Source organism: Carettochelys insculpta, chromosome 2, assembly GCF_033958435.1.
Source record: "Carettochelys insculpta isolate YL-2023 chromosome 2, ASM3395843v1, whole genome shotgun sequence".
Classification (NCBI taxonomy): Eukaryota; Metazoa; Chordata; order Testudines; family Carettochelyidae; genus Carettochelys; species Carettochelys insculpta.
Window position 1 is genome coordinate 160,049,708 of NC_134138.1, and position 27,369 is coordinate 160,077,076.

Genomic DNA, 27,369 nt, shown 5'->3' on the forward strand with positions numbered 1-27,369 from the left:
CGACTCCCTACACTCTGCTGTTTCTCTGCTCTCATCTGGGAGCTCAACATTTTACTTAGCCTGTTTGATCTGGAAGCTACATCTGATTTAGAAAAGGCTGAACCTTGGTCTTTTTCAACACTGAAGAAACGGTGCAGCAGCATTGAAACACACAGCTTGGTACAGCCAGATGAGTCTAAATTGGGGGAGGGTGCACTGTGCCATGTTAGATGTAAGCGTAGATTTTATGTGGTTTATATTATGGTAGTGCCTAGGAAACTTATTCAGGCACCAGGACTTCATTGCTCCAGGATCTGCACAGAGGAGCAAAAAAGAAGATTGCCATTGCCCCCAAAAGCTGACAGTCTAGAAACTGCATAGGACATGAAGGGAAAAAGCCAAACAGGGTGAAAGACGATTGAGTCTGTGTTAACAGAAAAATAAAAGTTCAACTGTATTTAGAACCAGCTGCATAAAACATGATTGACTTTTAATTTAAGGAGGTACACCTCATTTAAATTTGCACTATGGGATACTTCTGTCTTCTGGACAAGCAAATATCTTCCTTGTAATACTTGATGTTGTGTAAAAGATGTCACTCTGCAAGATACAATATTGGATGGGTATGGAATCCAATTTCCTGAGTTAATAAGACTAGAGTCATGCCTTTATCTAGGGTTACACCTGCAGCTCTAGCAATCTTCTCTTTTTTTTATTAAATCTGAGTAGGCCAACTAAATCTTGACTCCCTTTATTTTAGGAGTAAAACAACTTTCAGTATTGTGTAAATGACGCTGAAATCAAACAACTTACAAATGTTTTTAAAGGCCAGTAACAGTGCAAAATCCTTACATATCAGAGAGTATAGATTCGAACATTAAGAAATGCTGGAAAACAAACAGCCACATTGGGCATGCAAGGAGAGGTTTGTTTGTTTGTTTGTTTGTTTTCAAATATTGTTTTTAGAATAGTGTCACTCTCCCTCTGCCACCAAAATGGTGCATGAACAGGACATTTCCTCAAATCAACTACATATGTTCTAGATGGAGGAACGAATCCTGGGAATAGCAAGTGAGGGGCTTATTACTTTTGGGCTTCATCTACACTAGCAAGTTCTTTGTAAAGATTTTTCAAAAGAAAGGCTCTTTTGAAAGATCCTATAAAGCATCTACGCACAAAAAGTGTTCTTTCAAAAGTAAATCGAAGAATGCAGCGCACCTTTTGAAATCACTCTTACTTTCCTGTTTCAGAAAGAGTGCTCCCTTTTGAGAGAGAGAAGAGGCATGTAGACACTCCAAGGCCCCTTTTATTCTATTTTTTTTCAAAACAGCAGTCCTCATGGGGACTGATTTTTCAATCCCTGGCCCGTTCTCTCAAAAGATCCGGGGGCCGTGTGGACACTCTCCTTCAAAAGAGCAAACCACTCCTTTGATCCACTGTTTTGTGCATGGAAAGAAGTTCTTTGAGAAGAGATCTTCCAGAGGGCTTCTTTCGAAAGATCTCTAGTGTAGACGTAGCCCTGCTGTAAGGACAGAACCCATGGGGGTATTTCTCCCTTGGTTTTGTTAGTCTCTGTGAAAGAAGATAAAACATGTGAATCTCAGGCCCATCCTTGCCCTGAGGACAAACAAGCTTTGGGGCTAGCTGGCTCTCTGGCTCCCACCTCACCAGTACCTCTGAGGTTTCAGGTTCTTTGTCCCTAACGCCCCCCGCCGCCGCCGCCGCAAAAAAAAAGTTGTCAGCTGCACCTCCCAGGCCTGCCAACCATCAGCGACACTACCCTCCGGGGCTCAGCTTCTGCAGCGACAGCAGTTCCCTCGCCTCTCTCTTTCTCTCTCAGACAGACAGGTGGCAGACAGTTCCCCAGGGGCTGAGGGGATCGCTTTGCCTTGCAGCGACCTCCCCCTGCTTCCCGGGGAGCCGGGCCTGCCGCCCTGCGGAGGGGAACCCGCCCAGAGGCGTTCCAGGCCCGGGGGAGCTGCCCGGGGGCAGCAGCACGTGGCGGGCGAGAGTGCTCCGCTCCCCTAGCGCAGCGCCGGGGGGCTGGCAGGGGCCGTGGTGGGCAAACGCGCGGAGGCGCCGGCAGCCATAGCTGGGGTCGCGGGAGGGGGCGGCAGGCCGCCCGCGGGGACGTGCCCCGGCCGGGTAGGTGCCTGCGGGCCGGCCCCGCTGGGGGGCGATGCGCACCGCCCGCCCGGCCCCCCAGCTCGGGCGAGCCGCCGGGCCGGGGGGCGGGGCTGCGGGCGGGGGCGGGCCCCGGGGCCGCAGCGGGGTCGGCTGGCGGGAGACGCGCGCGCTGCGGGGCTCCTCCGGCTGCGGCTCTGGCTCCCGCCATGGCCACGTCCCCGTGCAGCAGCAGCAGCGTCTCCTCCTCCTCCTCGTCCGCTGCGCTGGGCGCGGAGGCGGCGCTGGAGATCCGCACGCGCTCGGTGGAGCAGACGCTGGTGCCGCTGGTGTCGCAGGTAGAAATCCCGCCGAGCCGCCCGGAGAAGTTTGCGCGGGCGGCGCCCGGGCGGGAGTGGACTGGGGAGCCCCCAGCTCGGGCTGCACCGCGCTCGGCTCAGGGGAACTCCCTCCTCCCCCGAACCCAGCCCCAGCTCCCCGGGCCAGGCTCCGGCTCCCCCCCCACCGCCCAAAGGGGCCCCGCTCCCGTGTGGGGCGAAAGCCCAGCCTGTGCCCGGCGGGGGGCGGGTTACATAAGGGCTGCGCGGCGCCGCTCGGCCAGGTTCAGCGCGGCCGGGCTGCGAGCGGGAAGTTGTGAAGCCCCGAGTCAGGCGATGGAGGCGGGCGGGCTGGGAGCGCGGCTGTCCCCGCTGGGTGGAGTGGGGCGGGGGGGGGGGGGGGTCTTAGTTATGGCCGGCTTCCAGCCCCGGGACCTGGACACGCTGGTTGCTGTGCTGCGGGGAGTCGGGTTAACTTCGCGGGGGCGGGGGAGGCGCCGGGTTGGTGCATACGCCGTGACCTGCACTGGTGCCTGAATCTTGGCGCTTCTCTTCACACCCAAGCTGGACCTTGGTAACTGGGCTTAGAAAAGGTGCAGCTCAGCGCGCTCCTGGGGCGCAGTGCTGCGTTGCGTGCGGAGAGAATAACTTGTAGGGTTGGGGTGGGTAGCAAGCGAGTTCCTGATGGGTTTCTTATGCTCTCTTTGTAAGTCCATAGTCTGGCAGTACAACTTCCAAGAAGATCAGTCGCTTCAATCAGATGCAAGTCCGAAGAGTTTTGGGTACCTAGAAAATTTAGATGAGTTATAGCTTGTACATCAGAAGTACGTTAGGAAGTTTCCTGGACTAGTGGATGCAAGTGAAAACTGGCAAATGCTGTAGTTGTTTGTTCTTCGTGCTAAATGTACTCCTGTCTATCCTTTGTGCTCACTTCTAAAATGGAGCTTTTTAGCCAAAATAATTTATGCTTAACTCTAGGTTGGAAGCAGTAGTATTTTGAGTAAATATCTGAGGGTTGAAAGGGAAAATGTCAGTGAGAGAAATGCACTGATTGCATGTTAAAGCATTCTAATCAGGCAGCTTACATAGAAGGTCTCATTGGTGTATCTGCAGAGAAATATTTGCATTGGTGCAAAGCCTCTGCATGTGTTTAACTGTGACCTGTTTCTGCTCCTGAGTGCTTTTGAAGAACCATAGAGTAAGTTGATTTTTTTGCCTGGAGAGTTTGACTACAGTGTTTATTGTGCATTTAAAATCAGCCTTAAAATTTGGAAGTTTTGTATGAGTTCACATTTTTTTTTCCGTAATACACTTTCAATTAGGATAATTCAGTTTATTCTAAAAACACTCAATACTGTGAAGATAGCACTACCTCAAGACAAGTAGAAGTTTTAACTTGGGAAGCATGAATGCCATTAATGTCTGCGTAAAGCACAAATGCAATGTTATGCATGTTTGAATAACACTTTGAAACTTTTGTGTCCAGATTTTCAGAATCATTAAGCGTAGGTATGTTAAACTGTAACCAATTAAGGGGTACAGACTACAGCAGCCTCAGTCACTCATGGGGGCAGGTGGTTGCTCCATCCCCACGGGGTTGTTGTGGGCAGGGGAGCTCTGGCTGGTCTGGAATAGCCCTGTCCTCAGTGGTCTGGAATGGGGAAGGGTAGCAGGACTGCTCCAGCTCTGCTGGAGCGCCCCCTCACCATGGTGTGCCTGCAACTGCCAGAGTAGCAGAGCTGTCTGTGGCAGGGGTACTGGGCTGGAGCAACCTCCCCAGCTGCCCCCCTTTCCTGCTTAATTGGTTAAACCTGACATTTAACTGGTTAGCCAACAAAGCGGGATTTTACATCTCTAATTCAGAACACCCTTCTTTGTCCCCTTTCCCAAAAAGGGAGTTGCTGAGCTGTGGGCGCTCATGGAAATATAGCTGTTAATGTTTTCCCAATGTCAACTCTCTTAACTCTAACCCCGGTTGTTGCCAAGTCTGATAGTTACATTCAAGTTTAGTCTCAGATTGCTCCTGAAACCAGAATTGCTTATTAAATTTATAGAATTTTTTAAAAGCTCAGTGTTAGACAGCACTTTTTTAATATATGTAGACTGTCAAGTACAGTTTTCATCAATTAATTATGTTTTCCTTGATTGACTATGCATATCATAGACCGTTTCATATTAATAGCAAATGTATGATTGGTTTTATACTTCTCTCATTTGTACTTTTCAAGTTTCGTACCAGCATCAACAGTTTAAAGTTTTTCTATGTACGTACAATACACTTGTAAAAAACAAAACAAAACAGAAGAAATATAGCACTTTAAAGACTAACAAAATGATTTATTTGGTGATGAGCTTTCGTGGGACAGACCCATTTCATCAGATTAATCGTATTTCTGATGCAGACTGGCATCTATAAGTATGGAGAACCCCAAAAAAAAAAGTTTAAAAAAAAGTACAGAGGGGGAAAAAAATTGCAATAAAAGCTGATGGATTGAATACATAAAACTGAAGGGGAGGGGGATTTAATTGTCCTGCCTGAGATAGTTATGAGCATCAAAGGAAGGGAAGCAGACCTTGTAAAGCGTGAGGTAATTGATTTCTGTGTTCATACCATGTGTTGTCAAATTTGAATATGAATTCCAACTTGCAAATTTCTCACTCTGATCTATTTTTAAATTCTCTTTTCTCCAGGACACAAAGTCTCAGGTCTTTAATGGAATGGCACACTCGGTTGAAGTGTTCACTGACTGGCTTATATGTATTGAGTTTCTTGATGTCTGCTCTGTGTCCATTTATTCTTTGGTGACAGTTTTGCCCATTCTGACCAATGTACATAGTGGCAGGGCATTGTTGGCACATAATGGCATATATAATGTTGCTGGAAGTGCATGAAAATGTGCCTTTGATCTTGTAACTAACATTGGACAAAGCTGGCAGTGGGGTTTGTTGCAAGGAAAAGTTCCAGGATTAGTAGTAATGTGATTGCTGGTGAGAATCTTTCTTAGGTTAGGAGGTTGTCCATAGGAAATGACAGGCCTGTCACTTAGGACCTTCTGGAGTGTAGCATCATGATCCAGAGTAGGTTGTAGGTTTTAATGATGCGTTTGAGGGGTTTGAGTTGGGGGCTATAGGTGATGACTAGTGGAGTTCTGTTATTGATCTTCTGGGGCCTATCTTGAAGTTTCTGGGTATTTGTCTGGTCCTGTCAATATGGGTTTTATGAATGCATGGTAGAGGTCTTGTTGTTTTGGTCTCTGTCAGTAGGATCAGAGCAGATGCAATTGTATCTAAGGGCTTGACTATAAAGAATGGACTGTATGGTGTATGCTGGACTGAAGCTGGAGGCATGTAGGTAAGTATAGCAGTCAGGCATGTAGGTAAGTGCAGGTGTCATTGTGGCCATTGGTGATTTGTACTGTGGTATCCAGAACATGTATTTCTTGTGTGGAATAGTAAAGGCTGAGATTGATGGTAGGATGCAGGTTGTGCGTTTTCTTTCTAGAGAGTTGAGTTTGTGTTGTTCAGTTGGCATACAATGTTAACCATTAACTTGTTCTGTTCCTTAGATGCTGAAAAATGACATCTTTTTTGGTAGCCTTGTTTTTAGAGTGCAGCTAATCTGCAGATAGCCACTGGTATTCATAGCTGCAGATATGGATGTGGAAAGTTACGGCTCACTTTTTTGCAGGTAGAAATTTTGTATCTAGAATCCTGCAAGATTGTGGGTAGCTGGCTTGTACCTTTTGTGTCATTTTTGTGATTCTCTTGTAGAGGAAGATATGAATTTTGTATCTGCAGGGCTCTACTTATTTTTTATTAGTTTTTCACCAGGGAGTATGGTAAAGCTTTCAGTTATGTAATATGGGAGCTTTGTCACTACTTTGTCAATCAAAACAAAAAGCAGTCAAGTAGCACTTTAAAGACCAGCAAAATAGTTGATTAGGTGAGCTTTCATGGGACAGACCCACTTCTTCAGACCATATCCAGACCAGAACAGACTCGATATTTAAGACACAGAGAACCAAAAACAGTAAGCAAGGAGGACAAATCAGAAAAAGGTAATCAAGGTGAGCAAATCAGAGAGTGGAGGGGTGGGGGGGAAGATCAAGAATTAGATTGAGTTAAGTATGCAGACGAGCCCCTATAGGGGCTCCACTCTCTGATTTGCTCACCTTGATTACCTTTTTCTGATTTGTCCTCCTTGCTTACTGTTTTTGGTTCTCTGTGTCTTAAATATTGAGTCTGTTCTGGTCTGGATATGGTCTGAAGAAGTGGGTCTGTCCCACGAAAGCTCACCTAATCAACTATTTTGCTGGTCTTTAAAGTGCTACTTGACTGCTTTTTGTTTTGATAGCGTATAGACTAGCACGGCTTACTCTCTGTTACTACTTTGTCAATCATTTTTTAAGACTTCAGTTAGATCAAATTAGAGTTTAAAAAAATCCTTACCAGGATCACAAGCATCCTGTAAAGCTCAAATTTTCAGAAATATTTAAGGTATTATTGCAGCAGAGAGAAACAACAAGGAAACAAAGTATTGTCCGATCAGTTTAACTTCAAATTTTCCTTTACTGAAGTCTTATGTGAACACACATTATACTGGTTTAACGGAGTTAATTTTTAAACCGGGGCAAAGGACTATGTAGACAATCTCTTGTTTTGTGTTAAACCTATTCTTGATTGACATCTGCTACAAAATCTAGCTATTATTAATTTAGTATTTTAAGAGTTTTTTTCTCACAAAGTTCCACTATTAAATCAAGGTACTACTCTAAGTGAAAAATATAAAAGGTCGCTTGGACTCGTAAATGTTGAAATGTGGCCAACATTGAGGGGAATTCTTATTTGTTCAGATTAATTTCAGTTGCCATTAGAATTAATAGAACTTTTTCTTGATGTCTTAGTAAGTTTTTTACAAATATTGCAAGCCTAAACATGACATCCTGCTTTACTGTCCTTTTGAAAGGTAGCAACTGTTTTAGTTTTGTTCACTAATCAAAGCCTGACAAAACAAAGCCTGCATTTTCACTATATTGTTTTAACCATATCCTCCAGTCTTTCCACCCTGTGTCTCAGACTTCCACACCCTTGGGAGTGGTCACGTAATAGTCTGGTTTTCAGAGCCAACAGTTTAGAAGTGATGCTTTTGAACAGGTATTGAAAAATTTACAGCCTCAGGGCAAATAGAATTTTTTTTTGCTGGGCATGTGTTAACTTCTGCAGAAGCAGAACTACTTTTTCAAGTATGTAATTAACTCTCACTCCTGTGGTACTTTAAAGACTAACAAGTTTATTAGTTTATTACCGCTTCTTCAAATTTTGGAGTAGACAGTTGGAATCCAGGGTGTATAAAGTGCAGGGGAAGGAGGGGGAAAAAAGAGTATGTGTTTGCCTTTTCCATTATAGGTTTTTGGCAAGCCTTGTAGAAGAGTATCTTTTAAAATAATCTAAGTGAAGACAGAGGAGGCTTCATGGACTAAGAATGAGCAGCATGGCAGGTCACAAAAAGACAGGAGCATAAGATCAGGCCTGCAAGTTCATGTAATCTAGTATTGCCTTCACGTGTGGCCATTTTCAGATGCTTAAGAGGAATGTGCAAGAAGCCTTGCAAGGCAGCGTAGCTCTGTTGCTAGAGTACTGAGCTGGGACTTGGGAGATCTGTGCTGTCTTCCTAGCTCTGCCACTGGCCTGGCAGCTCAGCTTCAGCTCTGTGCCTTTGCTTCCCTTTGTATGAAAGAGGATTTACCCAAGCACTTTGAGCTCTACTCTTGGACAGTACCACACGAGAACTAGATATTATTAAGTGGATATGGGATAATATACCTTTCGCATTAGAGCTCATCCAGATGTCCAGTAGAGATCAGTTTAAGCATTGAAGTATGAGGTTTAATATGCTTTCTAAAGTCAGTTATCCATATATGGTTCCAATAAAACAATCTTGCTAAATTCTTAGTCTCAAAAATGTTTTGTGGCAAAGTGTTCCATTCTCTTAGTATGTATTATATGACACTACTTCTTCATCGGCTTCAAATTTGGTGCCCTTTAAATTTCATTGAATGTCCTTTTCCTCTTACATGATGAAGCTGAAAGAACAGAACCCCCTCATCTAGCTTCTCTTTACATTTATTATTTTACAGTGGTTTTCTTCTAGAAGAAAGGGTGCCAAAACTCAAGCGCCAGACTTCCCCCCGCCAGAACTCAAGTCCCAAACCACCCCCCCCCGGCTGCTAGGCAGCTTGACCCCTGGCAGCTCCAAACCTCCCCCCCCCCCCGACCTGTTACCAGATGACTAGCCCCCACAGCAGCCACAAACTGCCCTCTCCTGCTTCCAGTGTCTTACCCTCCCCTCCCCTCCTGCCCCATATAGCCCCCCTGTCACTCTCAGGTGGCTTAACTCCCCTCTCCCCTCCCCAGCAGTGGTGCCTGGATCCCTGGGCCACTTTGAAATCCCAGGCCCCAAGATAACTGTCTCCTTTGCCTCCCCTGTCGGCAGGCCTGATTTTCCTCACTTGCTTATCTTAGAAAGATGAATAATCCTAATTTTCACAGGAGCGTTTTTGTGCTTCTAGTATCGGAGGCGTAGCTATGTTAGTCTGGATCTGTAACAGCAACGAAGGGTCCTGTGGCACCTTATAGATTAACAGAAAAGTTTTGAGCATGAGCTTTCGTGAGCACAGACTCTCTTCATCAGATGAAGTGAGTCTGTGCTCACAAAAGCTCATGCTCAAAACTTTTCCCTTAGTCTATAAGGTGCCACACGACCCTTCGTTGCTGTTATGTGCTTCTAGTTATTTTTGTCAGTCCTTCTCTTAACTCCCTCTAATTTTGCAGTATCTCTTCAGATATAGTGACAGGTACAGTAATCACTGGAAATGCGTGATTTCGAGTTGCGCTTAACTCGTATTAATGTGAGTTTTAGGTGCAACTCAGAATCCTGCTTCCCATGCCCTGGATCTACCCCCTTCCTCCACGCGCAGCCCCGGTTGAAACTCCCCCACCCCATGCTCCACACAGCCCCTGTTCAATCCTTCCACGCGCAGCCCCAGTTCAGCTCCACTCCTCCACGTGCCTAGCTCTGGCCTGGCTCCATTTCACTCCTGCAGCCCTCCTGAAGCCCTAACCCACCCCAGGCTTAATCCCCTGCTCTGCCCCCCGCCCCACTGCTAGGCTTAACTCTCCCAACCCAGGATTTACCTTTCAAAAGGAGCTATAGGCACTCCCGTTGCTTCCCTGGCTGCAGAATGTGTATTCCGCTGGGGGGAGGGGAAGCCATCCCCCCCCTCCCAACTTACGTGAAGTTCAAGGTATGTGAGGGTACATGGGAATGGAACTCTCGTGTAACTCGAGGGACTACTGTATTGCACAGAATATTCCAGAAGAGACCCTCATCACTGATTTATGTAATAGTCTGCATCCTGTATCTTGTGTACAGTGGAAGGACACAGGTTTCATCAAGGCTTTCTTTGTTATTGGATCAAATGGGGCTGGGAAAAATACAACATGAAACACGGTCGAGGAGGTAGGTTGTGGTGGAAGTGAGCAAGACACTGATCACAAGAATGAGAATTTTTAAATATTGCGTTAGGGAAGCAGGGGAGCCAGTGGAGGGATGCACGTGTTGAATGACAGTGTTTGATAAATGCCAGAGGAAGATTTTAGCAGCTACACTTTGAAAAGAATGGAATTAAGTGAAATAGCTGTCAACAAGGCTGAGGAAAAAGGGGTTATGTGGCTGACCAGGATGGAAAGTGACCAGACTATGGACAACATTTTAGCTACAGGGACAGGATGTGAGAACCCAGATTTTTCTAAACCTGCAGAGTAAAAAGTTGGAGCAAGCTTTGGTAAACGCCTTGATCTGTAGGAGGAGCATCATATTCAAAATATAAATCCACAAGCCAGCACAACACAATCAGTGGGGAACCACTCTTGTTTGCTGTGTCAAAGGTGATGAGCCATTCCTAAAACCAGCAATCCACAATTTGCCATTAGTTCAAATTCAAGATATTCAGTAATTCTTCAAACCATGAAATTAGTCTTACAATGTGGCTGCAGCAGGCTAATGCATGTTTAATTTTTGTTTATGCAGCGTTATCCAAAATGCCTTAAATTTTATCTTCAGAATTACACCAAACATCAGCTGGTTATTCTGTTACTTGTTGAGTCACAAAGATGATTATGAATTCTGACTTGCTTCATCCAAAATGTCTTCACTTATTTGAACAAAGAAATGTGTGATCTGTTTGTGCTGTCACCTCCAATTCTCTGTCAGTGGTTCCAAACTTATTTATCTTAGTGGGCCACATGTTGAGATCCACAGTGCATCTGCTCATTCACTAACCTCCTCACACCCTCCTGTTCCCAGTGCCCCCCCACCCAGATAACTCACTACAGAGTGGAATCCCAGGCTGGGTGGCAGGACAGCTTGGAGATGAGTCATGGAACTAGGAGTTTAAGTGCAAGTTTTTTGTATCTTGTCAGGAACTTATATGAGTACTGATATACTAGCATGAAATGGGAATCAGCTATTCCATTAGAGGTAAAGCACAGAATTATTACAATAGCATAGTTGTAGTTTTCTGAGACTCTGTTCCAATAAAGTTTTTGTGTTAATGAATTTGGTGTTGTACTTGACTTTACTAGTGTACTGTGCTTTTCATGCTGCACTTCCAAGTTTTATTTTCTAATAGTCTTTACTTTGACAAATGCATTGCAGTAAACAGTGTTATAAGTCACCGGAGGAAGGCAAATTTAATTAACATTGATTTAGCTGAAGCCAATTGCTCCCTGCCAATAGAATCTAGTTACAAATATTTCAGATTAAATTCATTCCTGTGATCTGACTAATGGCTCAGCAGAGCTTGTTAAATTTAGTATTTCCTACAGGAACATCATGTAACAGGACGAGGTTCTTTTGACTGCATGCCCAGGGAGAAGGGCTACTGTTTTTCAGTTGAGTATCTGAAAAAATACATTTGACTTACTGCATGTTTTCTCACTATGTTTAATTGCATTAACAGATGGTTTTAAGCAGATTAGGCACTGACAATGGCCCAAGATGGAGTTTTATGTATACATTATTACAGACAGAATCAATTAGTTCATTAAAATAAAGTTGCAGTAGAAAAACTGAACCTTTAGTTGTTCGTGTGGGTTTGTTTACACTTGCAATTTATATTCTTATTAAGTAAAGGTTATTTTTTGTCATACTAGCTCACTATGAGGGATGTGGACGTATATTGGCATTATTTTTATCAGTCATGGAGTAGTCACAGAAGCTTGTGGATTTTTTGTGTGGTTTTTTTTTTTTTGTTTTTTTTTTTTAAATTAAAATATGGAGATAAATGAAGAGGGGCAGACATGACAGAAGGGTGCTGGAGAGCAAGCCCATCCTGTCCAGTGAGAGTGGGTGTAGCTCAGGGGTCAGCAACCCCCAGCAAGGGTGCCAAGAGTGGTACCTGAGCTGATTTTCATTGGCATGCATGTTGGGAGATCAGCCACACCTCTCCTCCCCCATGGAGCTGGGAGCTTGTTCAAAGCCATGCCACCTGTGACTTAAAAAAAGGCCAGCTTATGCTACCAACCACCACCTAAACGGTAAAGCTCTGCATCTTTATTTATTAATGAAGCTGATGTAAGTAGGACTATTAGTGACTTTAAAAAGTATCAGTGGCACTCAGACCATACATAGACTGGCTTCCACGGTCAGATGTGGATGGTTCCCTCAAACCTGAGCAGCACTGCAACCCTGTTGCAATGCCCAGAGTTGGTAGCTGGCCCAGCCATTTTGGACAAGTGCTGCTGCGGGGCAGGGGGAGGTGAGTTCATTTAATATCAGGTGCACAGAGTCACAGACAATCCATGAACAAACATGAAAATAATAGTCTGTGACATTTCTCACTGTGACAAGCCTGCAGCTCTGTTTGTTGTCTGAGAAATACTTTACTCTACAAATAGTGGTGATTCAGTGGGGTACTTTCAGATTCAGGTGGTATTTAGTGATAAGGATGGCAAGAATTTGTTCTCAAGCCTTTACCTGTAGAACTGTTCCATCCCTGCAAAATATTATGAGAATAAACAGCACTTATCTTGATTTTGAACGTAGAATAATCAAATTTGCAGCTAATTAATATTTAACTTTTGTTAATATAAATTCTTTGAGTTCAGTAGCTGGTAAATAGGAAGCAAATCTTGATCTCTTTTTGTGCAAAACCCAGGCTGTATTCAATGACCAAAATTATTCTGTGGTCAATTTTCTCGCAAAGGATTATTTTGTGTGGCATAGAATGAATGCAATATATTATCTGTTTTGTAGCAATTTAGAAACTGAATGCATGTAGCAAGTGAAATAGTTAATCTCCTAATGTGTGCAAATGTTTAAAATAGAGCAAATGCAATGGAGTGCATGGTTTTTCTTAGGATGCTCCTCTGTAGATAAAGATTTGATTGATACTTCAATGTGACATCTATTTAAATATCAAAACAAAAAAGCAGTCAAGTAGCACTTTAAAAGACTAACAAAATAATTTATTAGGCGAGCTTTTGTGGGACAGACCCACTTCTTCAGATCATAGCCGTACCAGAACAGACTCAATATTTAAGGCATAGAGAACCAAAATCAGTAATCAAGGTTGACAAATTAGAAAAAAATTATCAAGGTGAGCAAATCAGAGAGCAGAGGGGCAGGCGGGGGGAGAGTTAAGAATTAGATAAAGCCAAGTATGCAAAAGAGCCCCATGGTGTCCCAGAAAATTTGCATCCCAGTTCAAACCACGTGTTAATGTGTTGAATTTGAATATGAAAGAGAGTTCAGCGGTTTCTCTTTGCAAAGCAGAGTGAAAATTCTTCTTCAATAAAAACAAAAATTCTTGTGACACCTTATAGACTAACAGATATTTTGGAGCATAAGCTTTCATGCTTATGCTCCAAAATATGCTGCTTATGCTCCAAAATATCTGTTAGTCTGTAAGGTGTCACAAGATTTTTTTGTCGTTCTCAAAGCTACAGACTAACACGGCTACCTCTCTGACTAATAAGGCTATCTCATGGCTACCTCTACTTCTTCAATAAGAGACAAACTTGTAAGTCATTAACAGAATGGCCCACTCCATTAAAATGTAGACTAACTGGTTTGTGGATCAGGAATGTTTTGTTGTCTGTTTTGTGCCCATTAACCCTTTGTCTAAGAGAGTTTGAAGTCTGTCCAATATACAAAGCATCTCGGCATTGTTGACGCATGATGGCATATATGATGTTAGTTGAGGAACATGAGAATATGCCCATGATTCTGTGAATAACCTGGTTAGGTCCAGTGATGGTATCGCCAGTATAGATACGTATTTTTAAAATTCTCCATTGAATGAGTGTCAAGTTGGTCTCAAGCACTTCGCTTGAAATCAGAATCTGTACATATATATATATATATTTTTTGCTAACTACCAATCTTTCATGAGTGTGAATATATGAAAATGGTCAATGGATTGGGGAGAGAGATTTTTTTTTGGCTTGTGGACTTGGATAACAGGTGCTTATTTATAGCTCTAGCTTGGCGCTTAGAATGTTTGTATTGTCAGTTAGCTTGTCAGAATCAGGATTGGTGTAGTCAAGGGGAATTTAGGGTGTTTCCTTACAAGCAGTTGCTCTTTGAGACAACTAGATTCCTGGTATGTGGTCACTTGCTTGCCCTGCTGTATTTATGCAACAGAGGTAGCAAGAAATGAGTTATTTAGCTATACATGTATTTAATTATCTGGATGTGCACATTGGGAATTATTTTTGTTAACTTCTGCACATTCCCGTTCTTGGAATATTTGAAACTGATGTGTGTTTGTTTCTAAATGAATGCACTAATCTTTCCATAGTTGTTGAGGAGCTTGCGTCAAAAGCCCACATACTAAGTTCTCTGCAGTTGCCATCTAATTTAGCGGAACAGTTGACTTTATAGTGCAAACTTATTGAAATATTTACACATCTTTTGTCCTATAGGTGATGCCTCAGTTCCCTACTTTTATATTAGGCAGGTTTCTTGACATGTTTAGTGTAAAACAACTTGGTGTAGAAGAGGAAGAGTGCAAACCAGTATGAGAACTTGTGTTCAAGGTGTACTAAACGGAATGAAAATGAGCCTTTAATCACCCTAGAAAGATATTTTGAAGGTTTTGCTGAAGCAGGAATAAAAATCTTACAGCGGCAGTGGGGAGCCTATTTTGGGTTGAGGGCCCCTGACCACAAGAAGAATCATTTGAGGGCCACATAAAAGTGAGAAGCCAAAAAAAAAAAAAATCCCTTACTGATGTGGGTCCTGACCTGAGAAACCTTACTCCTCTCATGCTCTAGCACCGCAGGCAGGGGGGTGGAGAAGGGGAGACTTAGGTTCAGGGCTTCTACCAGGCCAGATTAACTTTTCTGGGAACCCAGGATGGGACCAAAAATGGGGGCTTCAGGATTCAGTGTATGGGAGGGGCTGCCAAGGAGCAAGTGTAAGGCCTGGGTGGAAGTAGGGCTTAAGAGTGGGCTGGGGTTGAGGGACCTAGGTGGTAGGTAAGCTACATAAGTGGGCTGGTGGCAGCAGTGGAGGGGTTGGGGTGGGTCAGGAGCAGGCTGGAGGCGGGGGTATGGCTTAGAGAATTCATTGAATAAAAAATTACACGATGATATGTGGCAGCTTATGTCATGTGCGGTAGCTATAAATATGTTTTAGAACCAGGTCATAGAATGATCACTTAATGCTGTCCGTGCTCAATGGGGTCTCATGCACTTAAAAGGGAATTAAAATATAAGTGATAAGGCCCTTGTGAATGAGAAGATTATAGACCCAGTGATGGGCACAACCTATTTTTGTGGCTATAATGCATTGAGAAATTATTAGACAACTGGAGGAAAGGGAGTCAGAAGACATCATTTTTCCATGGCTGCTCATAAACAACAAATTGCAAAACTTCTAGTCCCTGGTAAAATCTACTGAAAAGAGACAACCTCCTGATATCTTTGGATCTCCAGAGTCTCAGAGGGGCGTCTGTAGAAACAGTGTAAGAGGGCTTCTCACCAGAGCTCAGACACCACCTGAGGATCTGTTTTGCTCAAGCTCCCTTAAATAGAGAGTTGTTGAAGAATTCATTGTTTATCTCAGTGAGGTTTTTCAGGTGAACATTCAGGCCTTTTTTCTTTTGTCAGCCCCCCCAAAAAATCTTAGCCTCAGGGTGTGTACAAATTTAGGTATGTCAAATTGCAAACTGAGACTAGATAATTTCTTTCAATCCCAAGAGACTTCGCATCTTGGAAAATCAGAAAGGATATGTTCTTGTTGTGCAGATGGCTGAGGGTTTACTTCATGAATCATACCCTTCCATTTGATCTTCTGTTTATTACATCCTTGGTCACAACTATCACTTGTAGCCTTTAGTGAAATGACATTCATGCTTTTTCAGGATAACCTTTTCATCTGAGTAGCCTCACTAATGAAGGTGAACAAAGATACTTGGTGCATAGTGACTGCTTTCCTCCACGAGCACTGCTTTTCCATAAATACCTATGAGTAGAAGATGCAAAGTTATACAACGTATTCTTCTCTAAGATTAACTTCAGTAAGCCTGTCTCCCCCTGGATCTGTGCTAGGTGTCAGAGAAGTCATGACCGATCCACTGGAAACAATTTTTGAGTTGACTTTGGCTTTGTAGAATCCAGGAAGCTTAGCTCGTGAACAAGATCTTTGACCCCTTGACTACTGTGGTCATAGTAGAAGTGTGCTTAGGTAGGCCACTTGTGAACCCAGGGGAGGACTGACAAATGTTTTTCGCTTTCCTTCCTTTGTTGCTCCTCTTCCCTTCTCTCTAAACAGTTCAGGTTTCCAGATCTCTGTGGAAGAGAGGTTTAAAGCTGTCAGCTCTGCAGGTGAGTGATCAGAGAAGATGACTCATGGGTCATAGATGGGCTTTCACTGACACTTCTAAGGAGGGCAACTACTTCACTGAAGGTGAGGGAACTGGGTTTCTTTATCTACTCAGCTAGTCTTAGAAAGTGAGGATGAGTGGTTATCAGAACTGTAGAAAAGGTAATACCTGTCATTAAGCAATCCAACCCAGTTTTTTTGCATACTGGATCATACACGGAGTCTCTCAGGTGGATTTCTACTGACATTGTCTTGTCATTTCAAGTTCAGTATTCTGTAAAAATCCCTTTACCCTACTTTATTTTAATTAAAAGCTTCTAGTTCTTGAAATTTAAATTTTCATTTTCCCTCTTTTTGAGGGATGGCCCTTGACTGGGGTCATTTGCTCTTAAATGGCATCTACCTTCAGTTTCGTCTTTCTCTAAAACAACAGTGAATGTACATAACTATCAGTAAAATCACTTTCACTTTCCTGAGGTTTCAAGAAGGGAGAATGATGCTTGGCTAAAATACTTCCCTGGGTCATTTGTTCTTGTCCATCACACAGTTGTACTTTCTGAAGTAACAGGATATTGAAACAGATTTAATCTGTTCCTGCAGAACTTTTCTTCTAATTATACTATTTTACATTTGGTGCAATTCAACTTGAAATAAAAAAAAATTCCAGAGTAAATAATGTTTACTGCTTAATATTTCAGTGTCAGCCTTCTCCAGCTCTTTTTGCCATCATTTCCATAACTAGTTTAGTCTTCTGTGACACTCATCATTACCACAAACAGCACTCGTAGCTTTAAATAAAAGAATATACTGTATCAGATGGTAATCTGTATTTAATTATATAAATTACACCAACAAAGTATTTCCAACTTGAGTAGTATTTTGTTTACTGTGTATTTTAATGGATGGTTCAGTTTTTGACTGACATTGAGATGTCAGCAATGTGATAACTGCTGTTTAGGTATTATTTCCTTCAACCCACAAAGTCCCTGCCAACCCTCCTCAAAACTGAAGAAACTTCATCAAACATTCTTCCCTCTTCAGTATATGAGAACCATCATAGTTACTATATCACCCTCCCTGCAAACAAATGAGGATTGTATTTTCTTATCCCACTACTTTTTTCTTGATCCTCAGCAGCTGGGGAGATGTTACTCCTTTGCGTCGTGGAATCTCCTTCTCAACTTGGGCGCTGGAAAGCACCTTTCGGTTTGGAATGAGCTTGGGAGGGATTTAACTGAACATCTTAGGGACATTCCTTCCTTCTTTTTCTATCCTACCAAAGAGCCTTTCTTTCTGACAGAATATCTCTTAAAAGTAATAAACTATTTATTATAATTCCATATTACAAATTTTTGTTTTCAGAATGCTTCGCTTACCCTCTGCACATGGTTGCTGATGAATACCTGACTCTTATTTGATGGTTAACTTATAGGCTGTGTGTACACTACAAGATAAGTTCAAATGTATTAATATCGATTTTGTAATTCTGGAATTTATAAATTTGATTTTGACTATCCTCACCTCCCCAGGTGCTCCTCACAAAGTCAACTTACTGCTGCCACACTCAATTGGCAAACATCAACTGTTGCAGTAAAATAATACAGGGACCCTGAAAAGATAGTAACATTTTTGAAAAAAAGAGAGTTGCTGAGGGGAGCATCTTTGGCTTTCCAGTGCACTGTAAGGCTTCTGTGCACAGGCTGCTTTCTCAACTGGCCATCCACTGAGTGTCCCCTTCCTGTGATTGCATCTGATCCCTGAAAATAACAAAGGGACAGACTGCATTCTCAAAGTTAGAAGATGATAGAAAAAGCTAGGAAAAAAGATCTTTGTCTTCCCTCTTAACTGCACAGACATTGCCAAGTCAGGTAATGTCAGTGAAATATCCCATGCTGAAGTTATAACGGAAACAGGAATCTCAACCGGCCCTCCCCCTGTGTTTATGAAGACAAATAGGAAATATTAGTAAAAAGATTTTGTAACAGCAGGTGTCTGTAATGGACAGCAAACCACCGAAAATATTTTTGGTGGTGTGGTGCTGTGGTCTGCAGCTGCAGAACCAGTTGAAAAGTTGTAGTAGTCCCCCAGCTATTTGAGCTGGGGAAGACTTCCCCCTGGCGGCAGCAAGCCTCCAAATATCATAGTCGCTGGGGGGAGACTTCCCCCCGGTGGCAGCAGGCCCCTGAAATTCTTTCCTGCCCTTGGAGTCCGAAATGCACACAAGGTAGGACGTGGTGATGCCTGGCAGCATGGTCAGCCCTGAACGGCAGGCATGCCCTTTTAATGGGTTGGGATCTACCCACATGATGTGGCTGAGCATGGGAAAGACCCAGACTGCGTGCTGCCTGTGTGGGAGGGAAGGGGGTTCACACACAAATGTAAACGGCTGAGGAGAAGTTTCTTGGCCTCTTAGGCAACATGATCCCTACAATAGCCTTTTGCCACATGGTGCGGTGGGACCGGGGCAGAAACAACAAGTATAGTGACAGAACCACGAACTCTGTGCTGGGGCTATTTGTAATGGGCAGATGCGCTCATGGCGCTAATAGCACAAAAAAAAAAAAGACATTTCTCAGGCTCTCATACAAACCTGATCACACAACCACAGACTTGCTGCTCCTGGTTTGAAATTTATGGTCTTCCTGTTACCTAATTCCTGTGCACCTGGAGAGCAGCGGCCAAACCAGAGCACTGAGGGGCATTGTGGTTACATACGGGACACCTCTGGAGGCTAATAAATTTGATTTTAAGGTGTGGCATTTCCACACTGGCCTTTAATCAAATTTTTGAATTCAAGCTTGAAGTTATACCCAACAGGTGACTATGATATTGTAGTATTGCTGTTAGTGCTCCCTAAATTGAGTAACATGATAATATTGAGCTAACTGCCTTAAGTTTGAATTTGTCATAGTTTAGATGCAGCCACAAGCTGTTAACACATGTTCATGGTGAGGAAGCCAGTCTTTCTAGACTCTTGTTTTCTTCAGAGCACATGTGGAGATTGAGCAACACAGAATAAGAAGCCCAACAGTGGTGACAAAGTTGAAATTATATCCTAGATTGCTGTAAGTAACTTTGCTGCCAAACCCATACAAATATTTTTCATATAGTTTGAAAAAACACAACTGCGACTTCCAGTGTTTTTTCCCCAGTCTGCATTCAGTTGTAGTAGTAAAGTTTTTAGTGTAATTAGAATAATGTCACTATACTATACAATTATTTGAAATGAAATGTGGGATTCTTTCCATTCTGAGACTGGCAATTAATTCCATGTATACTTGTTCTTTCAGGGTGATACTGAATATGTATGATTGTATTTATATGTAAAAGCCTTGGGATACAAAGGTAAAGCCAAGCGTATAAATCCAATTTATACAGTGTCTGAGAAGTCAGTAATGTCATCTCTCACATATTTACATGCAGATACTTGCTTCCCAGAACAGACATATGTTGGAAAACAGTGCCAAAACATATTTAGTTATCTAAATAAATATATGCTGGCCCATGCTGAGTCACCTGCATAACCTTAAGTCCTGTTTCCTAATCCTGTCTCTGTCCTTATCTTGAGAAGTTCTTATGCCACCTTAAGATGGTGTCCACATTACTAAAAATGCAAAAAATAACCAGTGTGTATGTAATTTCAAACTGAAGGTGAAAAGTATACTCTTCTGCTTGCATTGTCTTTAGAAACATACTGTAATATAGGTTGAACCTCTCTCATCTGGGGCTCTCTGGTCAGACAACCTCTGTGGCTCTGCTAGCAGGAGCGGAGGCTGGGAGCCCCTGAGGGCACCCAGAGGCTAGCAGGAGAGGGGCTGTAATTGATGTCTCCTGGTCTAAGCATAGTCCTGCAAGCAACTGTGACTAAGGCACTGTGGGATAGGTACCCACAATGCACTGCTCGTGCTGTCGAACTTGCAAAGGGCAATGTGGACGCAGAAATTCAATGTGGAAAAATAATGGGTCAAATTTCAAGAAGGTTTGTGTACATTTAAATTTGAATTCGTAAGAACAAGGTTAAAAATTGAATTTATTAAAAATCGAATTTTTCTCATGGTGTGGACATAGCCTTATTCTGACCAGGTGACATCCCAAGGTTGGTGGACCAGGAAGGTCCAGCCTGTATCTAGGTTGTAAATATGTGCTAGAGAACTTAAGTGCAATTCAAGAGAAAAATAGTTTTCATCATAGTTTTGAGTTCAGTTTATCTCAGACGCTTTCAGCTGTGCATTAAGACAGTGAGCATAATTAAATCTCATGCCCCAGGGCTTTAACTGATCACTTGTAGGATGAAGGATTTTTTCCACCATGATGCACAATTGGCTGGATACATTGTAAGGTGTTTTTTTTTTTTTCCTTTCTCTGAAGGGCAGGGGTCAGCAACCTTTCTGAGGTGGAGTCCCGAAATTTGACTTTTTGACCTCTATGTCAATCTGAGTGCTGGTGATAATTTTAAATGTCACTGAGGCTATGTCTACACAGCAGCATTATATCAAAATAATGCATTCCTGTATAACTGTTCTGAAATAGTTTATTTCACAATACCACAGCTACACACACGAATGTGTTTTGAAATAGCACGTCCAGACATGTACCTATTTTGAAATAGTACTAGTGAACACCGTTGTGTCTTATTTTGAAATAGTACTATTCCATATGTCTGTGGCCATACTATCCCTCCCTTTCGTAAGGGGCATGTAAATTATGAGCATTCAAAAATGCAAACGGGGTGCTGTCGTACATATGCAGAGCCTCACTTGCATAACGGCAGCCTTGTGAATTTCGAAGCTGCTACCTTTGAAGTGCTGACCGGCAGTCTAGCTGCAGGCGCTTCGAAACACATGGCCAGCTTCGAAATCCCCTTACTCCCAAAACGAGCAGGGCCTCTTCCCATTCTGATTGGCCCAGCGGCGGCGGGGGAATTCCCTTGGCAACAGCGATGGCAGAGGATGCGTGGGAGAAAGAGGCTTGTGAGGCAGTGGAAGCAGTGCACAGGGACAGGGGAGAGAGCTGATTCTACTGTGACCCCTGTACAAAATGTCACTTCCCCTCTGGGGGGCTTGCCCCCGCACTTTATGCACCTCTCTGTTAATCGACAGGTGGCATGGCTTTGAACAAGCTCCTGGCTGCATGGGGGAGGAGGCATGGGGCTGAGCTCTGGCTTAGCAAGCCAATGAAAATCAGCTCATGTGCCGCTCTTGGGACCTATGCTGGGGGGGTTGCTGACCCCTGCGGTAAAGCAGCAGAGATTGCCTGCTGCTGGAGACAGACCACTGGACAGGGTGGACCCCTCCGGGGTGGTTAGAGAATTCTCGTTCTTAGGTATCTGGGCGGCATGTTGTTGCTTACAAATTTCAAGATTTGGGGTTATGAAAGAATTTTTCCTCGGTTCAGAGGGGCAGGAACCTTCTTTCTTTAGACTTCTTTTGCAGCCTAGGGTGTGGCTGCTGGGACCATCTGGCCATATCCCATTGTGCTGCAGCAGTCCCCTCGGGAGCCCCTCCTAGCACCTGGATGTGATATTGCAGTGCTTTTTTCTCCAGTGCCCCCTCTCAGCTGTCAGCAGATGTTGAGTGGTTTAGCCCTCTGGCCAAATCTGAATGAACACATTCTCGGTAGAAAGAGTCCAGCAAACACAGCTGTGTCTTTGCCTTCGCTAGGGTCCTCTGCCCTGACTCTGGACCCTATTAATTTATCCCTTTAATTTTCAGGCTCTCAAACAAGCAGTGCTCGCTCTTGAGGTTTATGCCATTTTACCTGGGACCAGTAGAGGAACCTGATCCCATCCAGGGCCCCTTTATGAAGCAGCCACATACCTTTTACTTCAGTTCTCTGCTGCAATTGCCCTGTGCCTGTTCCTACCAGGCCCTTTTATCTCTAGCCCCATGCCAGGGCCAGTGCCCTTGGGTTCTTCTCCCTCTCCAATTCCAGTGTAAGTTCAGTCAAACTTAAGGTCTGGCTACTTCTCTGGTTCCTTTGGACAGGGTGGAATACCCTTCTGCTCTGGTCCCAGACAAGAACTGACCTGCTAAGGCCTTGCAGCTCCTTTTAGTTGAGTGTGCTGGAGTCTTACGGACTATTGTTAGCTTTTCTAGCCCTTGGAGATGTAGGTCCCAAGATGGCTGCTCTCTCTAGGTAGGTCTTGAGGGACTACTTTTGCTGCTCTTCTCTCACTGTGCTGCTTTCTGAGGCTGGTTGTAGAAGAGCAGCAGGGCCTCCGGCAGGGGCCGCAAAAGCTTGATTCACTCTGCAACACCCACCTTCTCAATTCATTGCTGTTGCAGGCACCTTAAATATTTGGTGGCACCTGGGTCTCTCTTGTCATTTGCATGTGGTACGCAACAGTTCAGTTAGATCAAAGCATTGCAGTCCTTTAGAGACTAAATGCACTGGGCTTAATATTGGTGAAATGTAATGGTTTTTCATGTGCAAGAGGCCAAACTAGTTGATCTTGTCATCCTCCTGGCTTTACTCAATAAAATGCATGGAAAAAAATCTTATTCATATGTATTTGTTTTATTGTTTGCTGATAAAAAGAGGATGATAATGTATCAGTAATTAAAATGGAAGGTTTCCAGAATATGCTGTAATTTGCATCTGCTCAGTTTATCTTTTGAGACTGAAAGTCTTCTCCCTCCTCCCTGTTAATTATTTTCATGTAAATCAAGTTGGTTGATTGTTCAAGAAATATGAACCTTCCTTCAACAAAAATTCCTTCAGTTTAGTTTCAGTGCTCTGTTTTAACCCATTAACCAATTTTATCTGCTTAAAAAAAGTTGGTTTAGATTTTAGAATCTGTAAATGTTTATTCTCATTATGCAAAATCTAGTTGCTTCTGTATGTACATGGAACATGACTATCAGGCATAGATGTTGTGCCCTTCATGTGGGATTTCAGCCTGCCATGCTTGTTTTGTGTTATGGTCCTAGGTGCTCCAAATGAGACCTAGGTCCATGGGGATCTTGAATGTGCTCACTTTGAGCTAGCCACAGTATCCAAGCCTGATGAGTGTGGTTGTAGAACCTGAATTCTGGCTTCTTATGCCAAAAGGTCTCCTGCAACAACAGGTCCTGATTACCTGTGATGTTATCTCTAATGCCTGGTACATTCTGGTTAGCTCAGAGTGAGGGTACTCCAGGCTTAGGCAGGATGGGGTGTGGGAGGAGGGTATGTGCTCTAGGCTGTGTTTGTGGCCTCCAGGGTGGGGCTAGAAATGGGGGATTCAAGCTGGGGCGGAAGGTTGAGTGAGGGCTCCAGCTGGAGGTGCAGGCTCCAGGAGGGAGGGTGAAACATTTGGAGTAAAGAAGGGGCTTGGGTTCAAACTGCAGGAGGGAGTGTGGGGCTCAGGCTCAGGGAAGGAGTTTGGATACCAGGTTACACTTGGTTCCATCTGCAGAGATTTTTTCCTACAGGTATGGCTAAAGTGACGTGCATGTAAAGCAAGGGCATGTAAACTGAGACGTGTGCAGTCAGCACACAACTTGGGATGCAGAGGGAGCGCACAGCTCTCATAGTCGGTCAAAGTACAGCTATGGTTCAGTTACCTCACCCTATGTGGTCCAGACACAGAAGCTCAGCTAGTTAGTTAGTGAGTAGCATCCTTCAGTCTACATAGACTATGGATCGCGCCCTTTGTAGTTCCATTTGGCATTCTCATTTGCAGCATCGGCTGTGACTGTGAAGACCTATGCAAGACTGACAGTCCTTGCTGCATCTGTTGCATATGTAATGGGTGTCTGGCAGGTCCTTGCTGTGCTTTCTGTGGGCTCGCTTCTCCTTTGCTAGCTGTCTGATCCTCAACTCACCCTTCCGAAGGCGCTTGTATAGTTCCTGCCTCCATCTGCTGCAATCGTCTGCCAGCTCCTCCAAGCTGTCTGACTTGATGTCTGCTTCCCTGAGGTCTCTCTTGCAAACATCTTTGTAGCGCAGCTGGGGTCGTCCGGGAGGTCTTTTGCCAGAGGCTAGCTCGCCATACAGGATGTCTTTTGGGATCCTTCCATCATTCATCCTGTGGACGTGGCCAAGCCAGCGGAGCTGACACTGCCTGAGGAGGGTGTGCATGGTTGGGATTCCAGCTTGCTCGAGGACGGCGGTGTTGGACACTGTGTCCTTCCATGATATTCCAAGGATGCGCCTGAGGCAGCGCAAGTGGAAGACGTTCAGCCTCTTTTTCCTGGAGGGCGTACAGGGTCCAAGTCTTGCTGCTGTAAAGGAGGGTGCTGAGGATGCAGGCTCTGTAGACTTGCATTTTGGTGTGAGTGTACAGCTTGTTGTTATTCCACACTCTCTCGCTGAGTCTGGATAGAGTGGTGGCTGCTTTACCGATCCTCCTATTTAGCTCAGTCTCCAAGGACAGGGTGTCAGTGATGGTGGACCCGAGGTAAACGAACTCGTGGACGACCTCTAACATTGTCAGTGCTGATTGATGGAGAAACAGCAACGTCCTGAGCAAGTACATTTGTCGTCTTTAGGCTGATGGAGAGCCCAAAGTCCTTGCATGCTTTGGAGAACTGATCCAGCAGCTTCTGAAGCTGGTCTTGTGTGTGTGACACTACAGCAGCGTCATCTGCAAACAGCATATCTCTGATGAGGACTTCCTGCACCTTAGATTTAGCTTTCAGCCTTGCAAGATTAAACAGTTTCCGGTCAGAGCTTGTGTGCAAAAAGATGCCCTCTGTTGAAGATCCAAAGACGTGTTTAAGGAGGAGTGCGAAGAAGATCCCGAACAGTGTTGGAGCAAGGACGCATCCTTGTTTGACGCTGCTCCTGATGCTGAAAGCATCCGATAATGTGCCATTGTATTGGACGGTTCCTCTCATGTGTTCGTGGAAAGACTGGATCATCTTGAGTAACCGTGGCAGACATCCTGTCTTGTGGAGCAGTTTGAACAGTCCATCCCTGCTGACCAAGTCGAAGGCCTTGGTTAGGTCAATGAAGGCAATATAGAGTGGCTTCCTCTGCTCCCTGCATTTCTCCTGCAGCTGCCTCAGAGAGAAGACCATGTTGACAGTAGATCTCTCTGCATGGAATCCGCACTGCGATTTGGGGTACACCCTCTCAGCAATCTTCTGGAGTCTGTTGAGGATGACGCGAGCGAACAGTTTACCAGTGATGCTTAGGAGGGAGATTCCACGGTAATTGTTGCAGTTGCTTCTGTCTCCTTTGTTCTTATACAAGGTTATGATGTTAGCGTCACGCATGTCCTGTGGAACCTCTCCCTCTCTCCAGCACAGGCACAGTAGCTCATGTAGGGGTTCCAGGAGAGTGTCTGTGGCACACTTGATTACCTCTGGTGGTATACCATCCTGGCCCGGGGCCTTTCCTACTGCAGTGTTGTCGATGGCTTTCTTCAGTTCATCCACAGTTGGTTCCTGGTCCAGTTTGTCCATTACTGGTAAGAGTTCGATGGCATCGAGGGCTGAGTCGACCACAATGTTCTCGCGTGAGTACAGCTTGGAGTAGTGCTCGACCTAGCACTCCATCTGTTTGGCTTTGTCAGTGATGACTTCAGCAGATTTCGATTTCAGAGGTGCCATCTTGTTCTGGGTGGGTCCTAATGCCTTCTTGGTGCTCTCGTACATTCCCCTGAGGTTACCAAAGTCAGCACTGGTCTGGATTGTGCTGCATAGCTCGAGCCAGTAGTTGTTGGCACAGCGCCTGGCCGTCTGCTGTACTGTTTTTCTGGCTGCTCTGAGCGCTTGCAGGGTATTCTGGCTCGGCGAACGTTTGTACTCCAGGAGCGCAGCGCGCTTTTTTTCGATGGCTGGAATCATCTCGTCAGAGTTAGCTTTGAACCAGTCATTTGTGTTTCTAGCTCTTCTTCCAAACACCGACAAGGCTGTGTTGTACATTGTGTCCCTCAGATGCTGCCATCTGGATGTCACATCGGCACCCCCAGGGTTGCTGGGCAGATTCTTCTCCAGGGTCGCTCTGAACTTTTCAGCTCTTTCTGAGTTAGCTGTCTTTCTGGCATCGATGCAGGGCCTTCCAGTTGGTTTAGAGCAGTGCAGCTTCTTGGGAATCACCTTGAGTTTGGAGCAAACTGAGTGATCTGTGTCGCAGTCAGCACTATGATAGCTGCGTGTCAGAAGGACGTTTTTGAGGTTATCACGTCTAGCGATGACCACGTCTAGTTGATGCTAGTGTTTTGAGTGTGAGTGCCTCCATGACACTCTATGCTGTAGCTTGGTTTGAAAAATGTGTCTGGGATGCACAGATTGTGGTACGTGCAAAGTTAGAGAAGACGCTGACCATTTTCATTCATTTTTCCCCACACCAAAGTGGCCTAAGCAGGAAGGCCACGAATCACTATCGGCTCCAACTCTCGCATTGAAGTCGCCCAGAATGTACAGTTGTTCACGAGCAGGTATTTGCGCTGTGGCAGCACTAAGCACTTCATAAAACTTGTCTTTTACTTCCAGTGCGGCGTACAGGGTTGGAGCGTAAGCGCTGATCAGGTGGACAGGACCGGCGCGAGTTTGAAGTATGACCTGAAGGAGTCTTTCTGATCCACCCATGACTAATTCCACCATTTGTAGAAGGGTGTTTCTGATGGCGAAGCCAACACCATGCTCCCTGGGTTCTTCTCGGGCTTTACCCTGCCAGAAAAAGGTGTAGTCCTTTTCCTTTAGAGATCCCGAATCTGAGAGACGTGTCTCTTGCAAAGCAGCAATGTCAACTTGGAGCCTCTTCCGTTCCTCATTGATGACAGCGGTCTTTTGGGTGTCGCTGGTGTCCTGAAGATCTTAAGTCACACCTGTCAGCATGGTCCTCACATTCCAGCAAGCAGGCTTGAAACTTCGATGGTCTCCTTTTCCTGTTGATTTTCTTATTAATTTGCGTGGTGCTCAGCTTTCAGGTCACTTGTCAGGTTTGGGAACCTGAAGCCTCACGCACCCAGTGAGGCAGGTGAACTGTGGTGGGACAGTACCCTATTGGCTGGGGGCTGCCCAGCTTGAGGCGGGCGGTGACCGTCCAGTGTGATGCGGCGATCTCTCCCACCGTCGGAGGCAACCACTGGCGCTCGTTCTCTACGCCAGTCGAGCAAGAGCTTATAACCGG

The 27,369-nt window shown here is 44.5% G+C and overlaps 1 protein-coding gene across 3 annotated transcripts in view; it reads left to right on the plus strand.

Annotated features, from left to right (window-relative positions):
* The first annotated feature begins 2,143 nt into the window (after positions 1-2,143).
* Positions 2,144-27,369, plus strand: part of CTNNAL1 (catenin alpha like 1) — a 130,219-nt gene continuing 104,993 nt past the window's right edge. The window contains exon 1 of one of the 3 annotated variants that reach the window (XM_074987908.1): positions 2,144-2,441. In XM_074987908.1, the coding sequence (XP_074844009.1) occupies positions 2,159-2,441 (283 nt within the window). In that variant the 5' untranslated portion in view covers positions 2,144-2,158. Of the gene's footprint in view, positions 2,442-2,918; positions 3,014-27,369 lie in introns of those variants that run through there. The other 2 variants (XM_074987907.1, XM_074987910.1) reach the window with 2 other exon arrangements.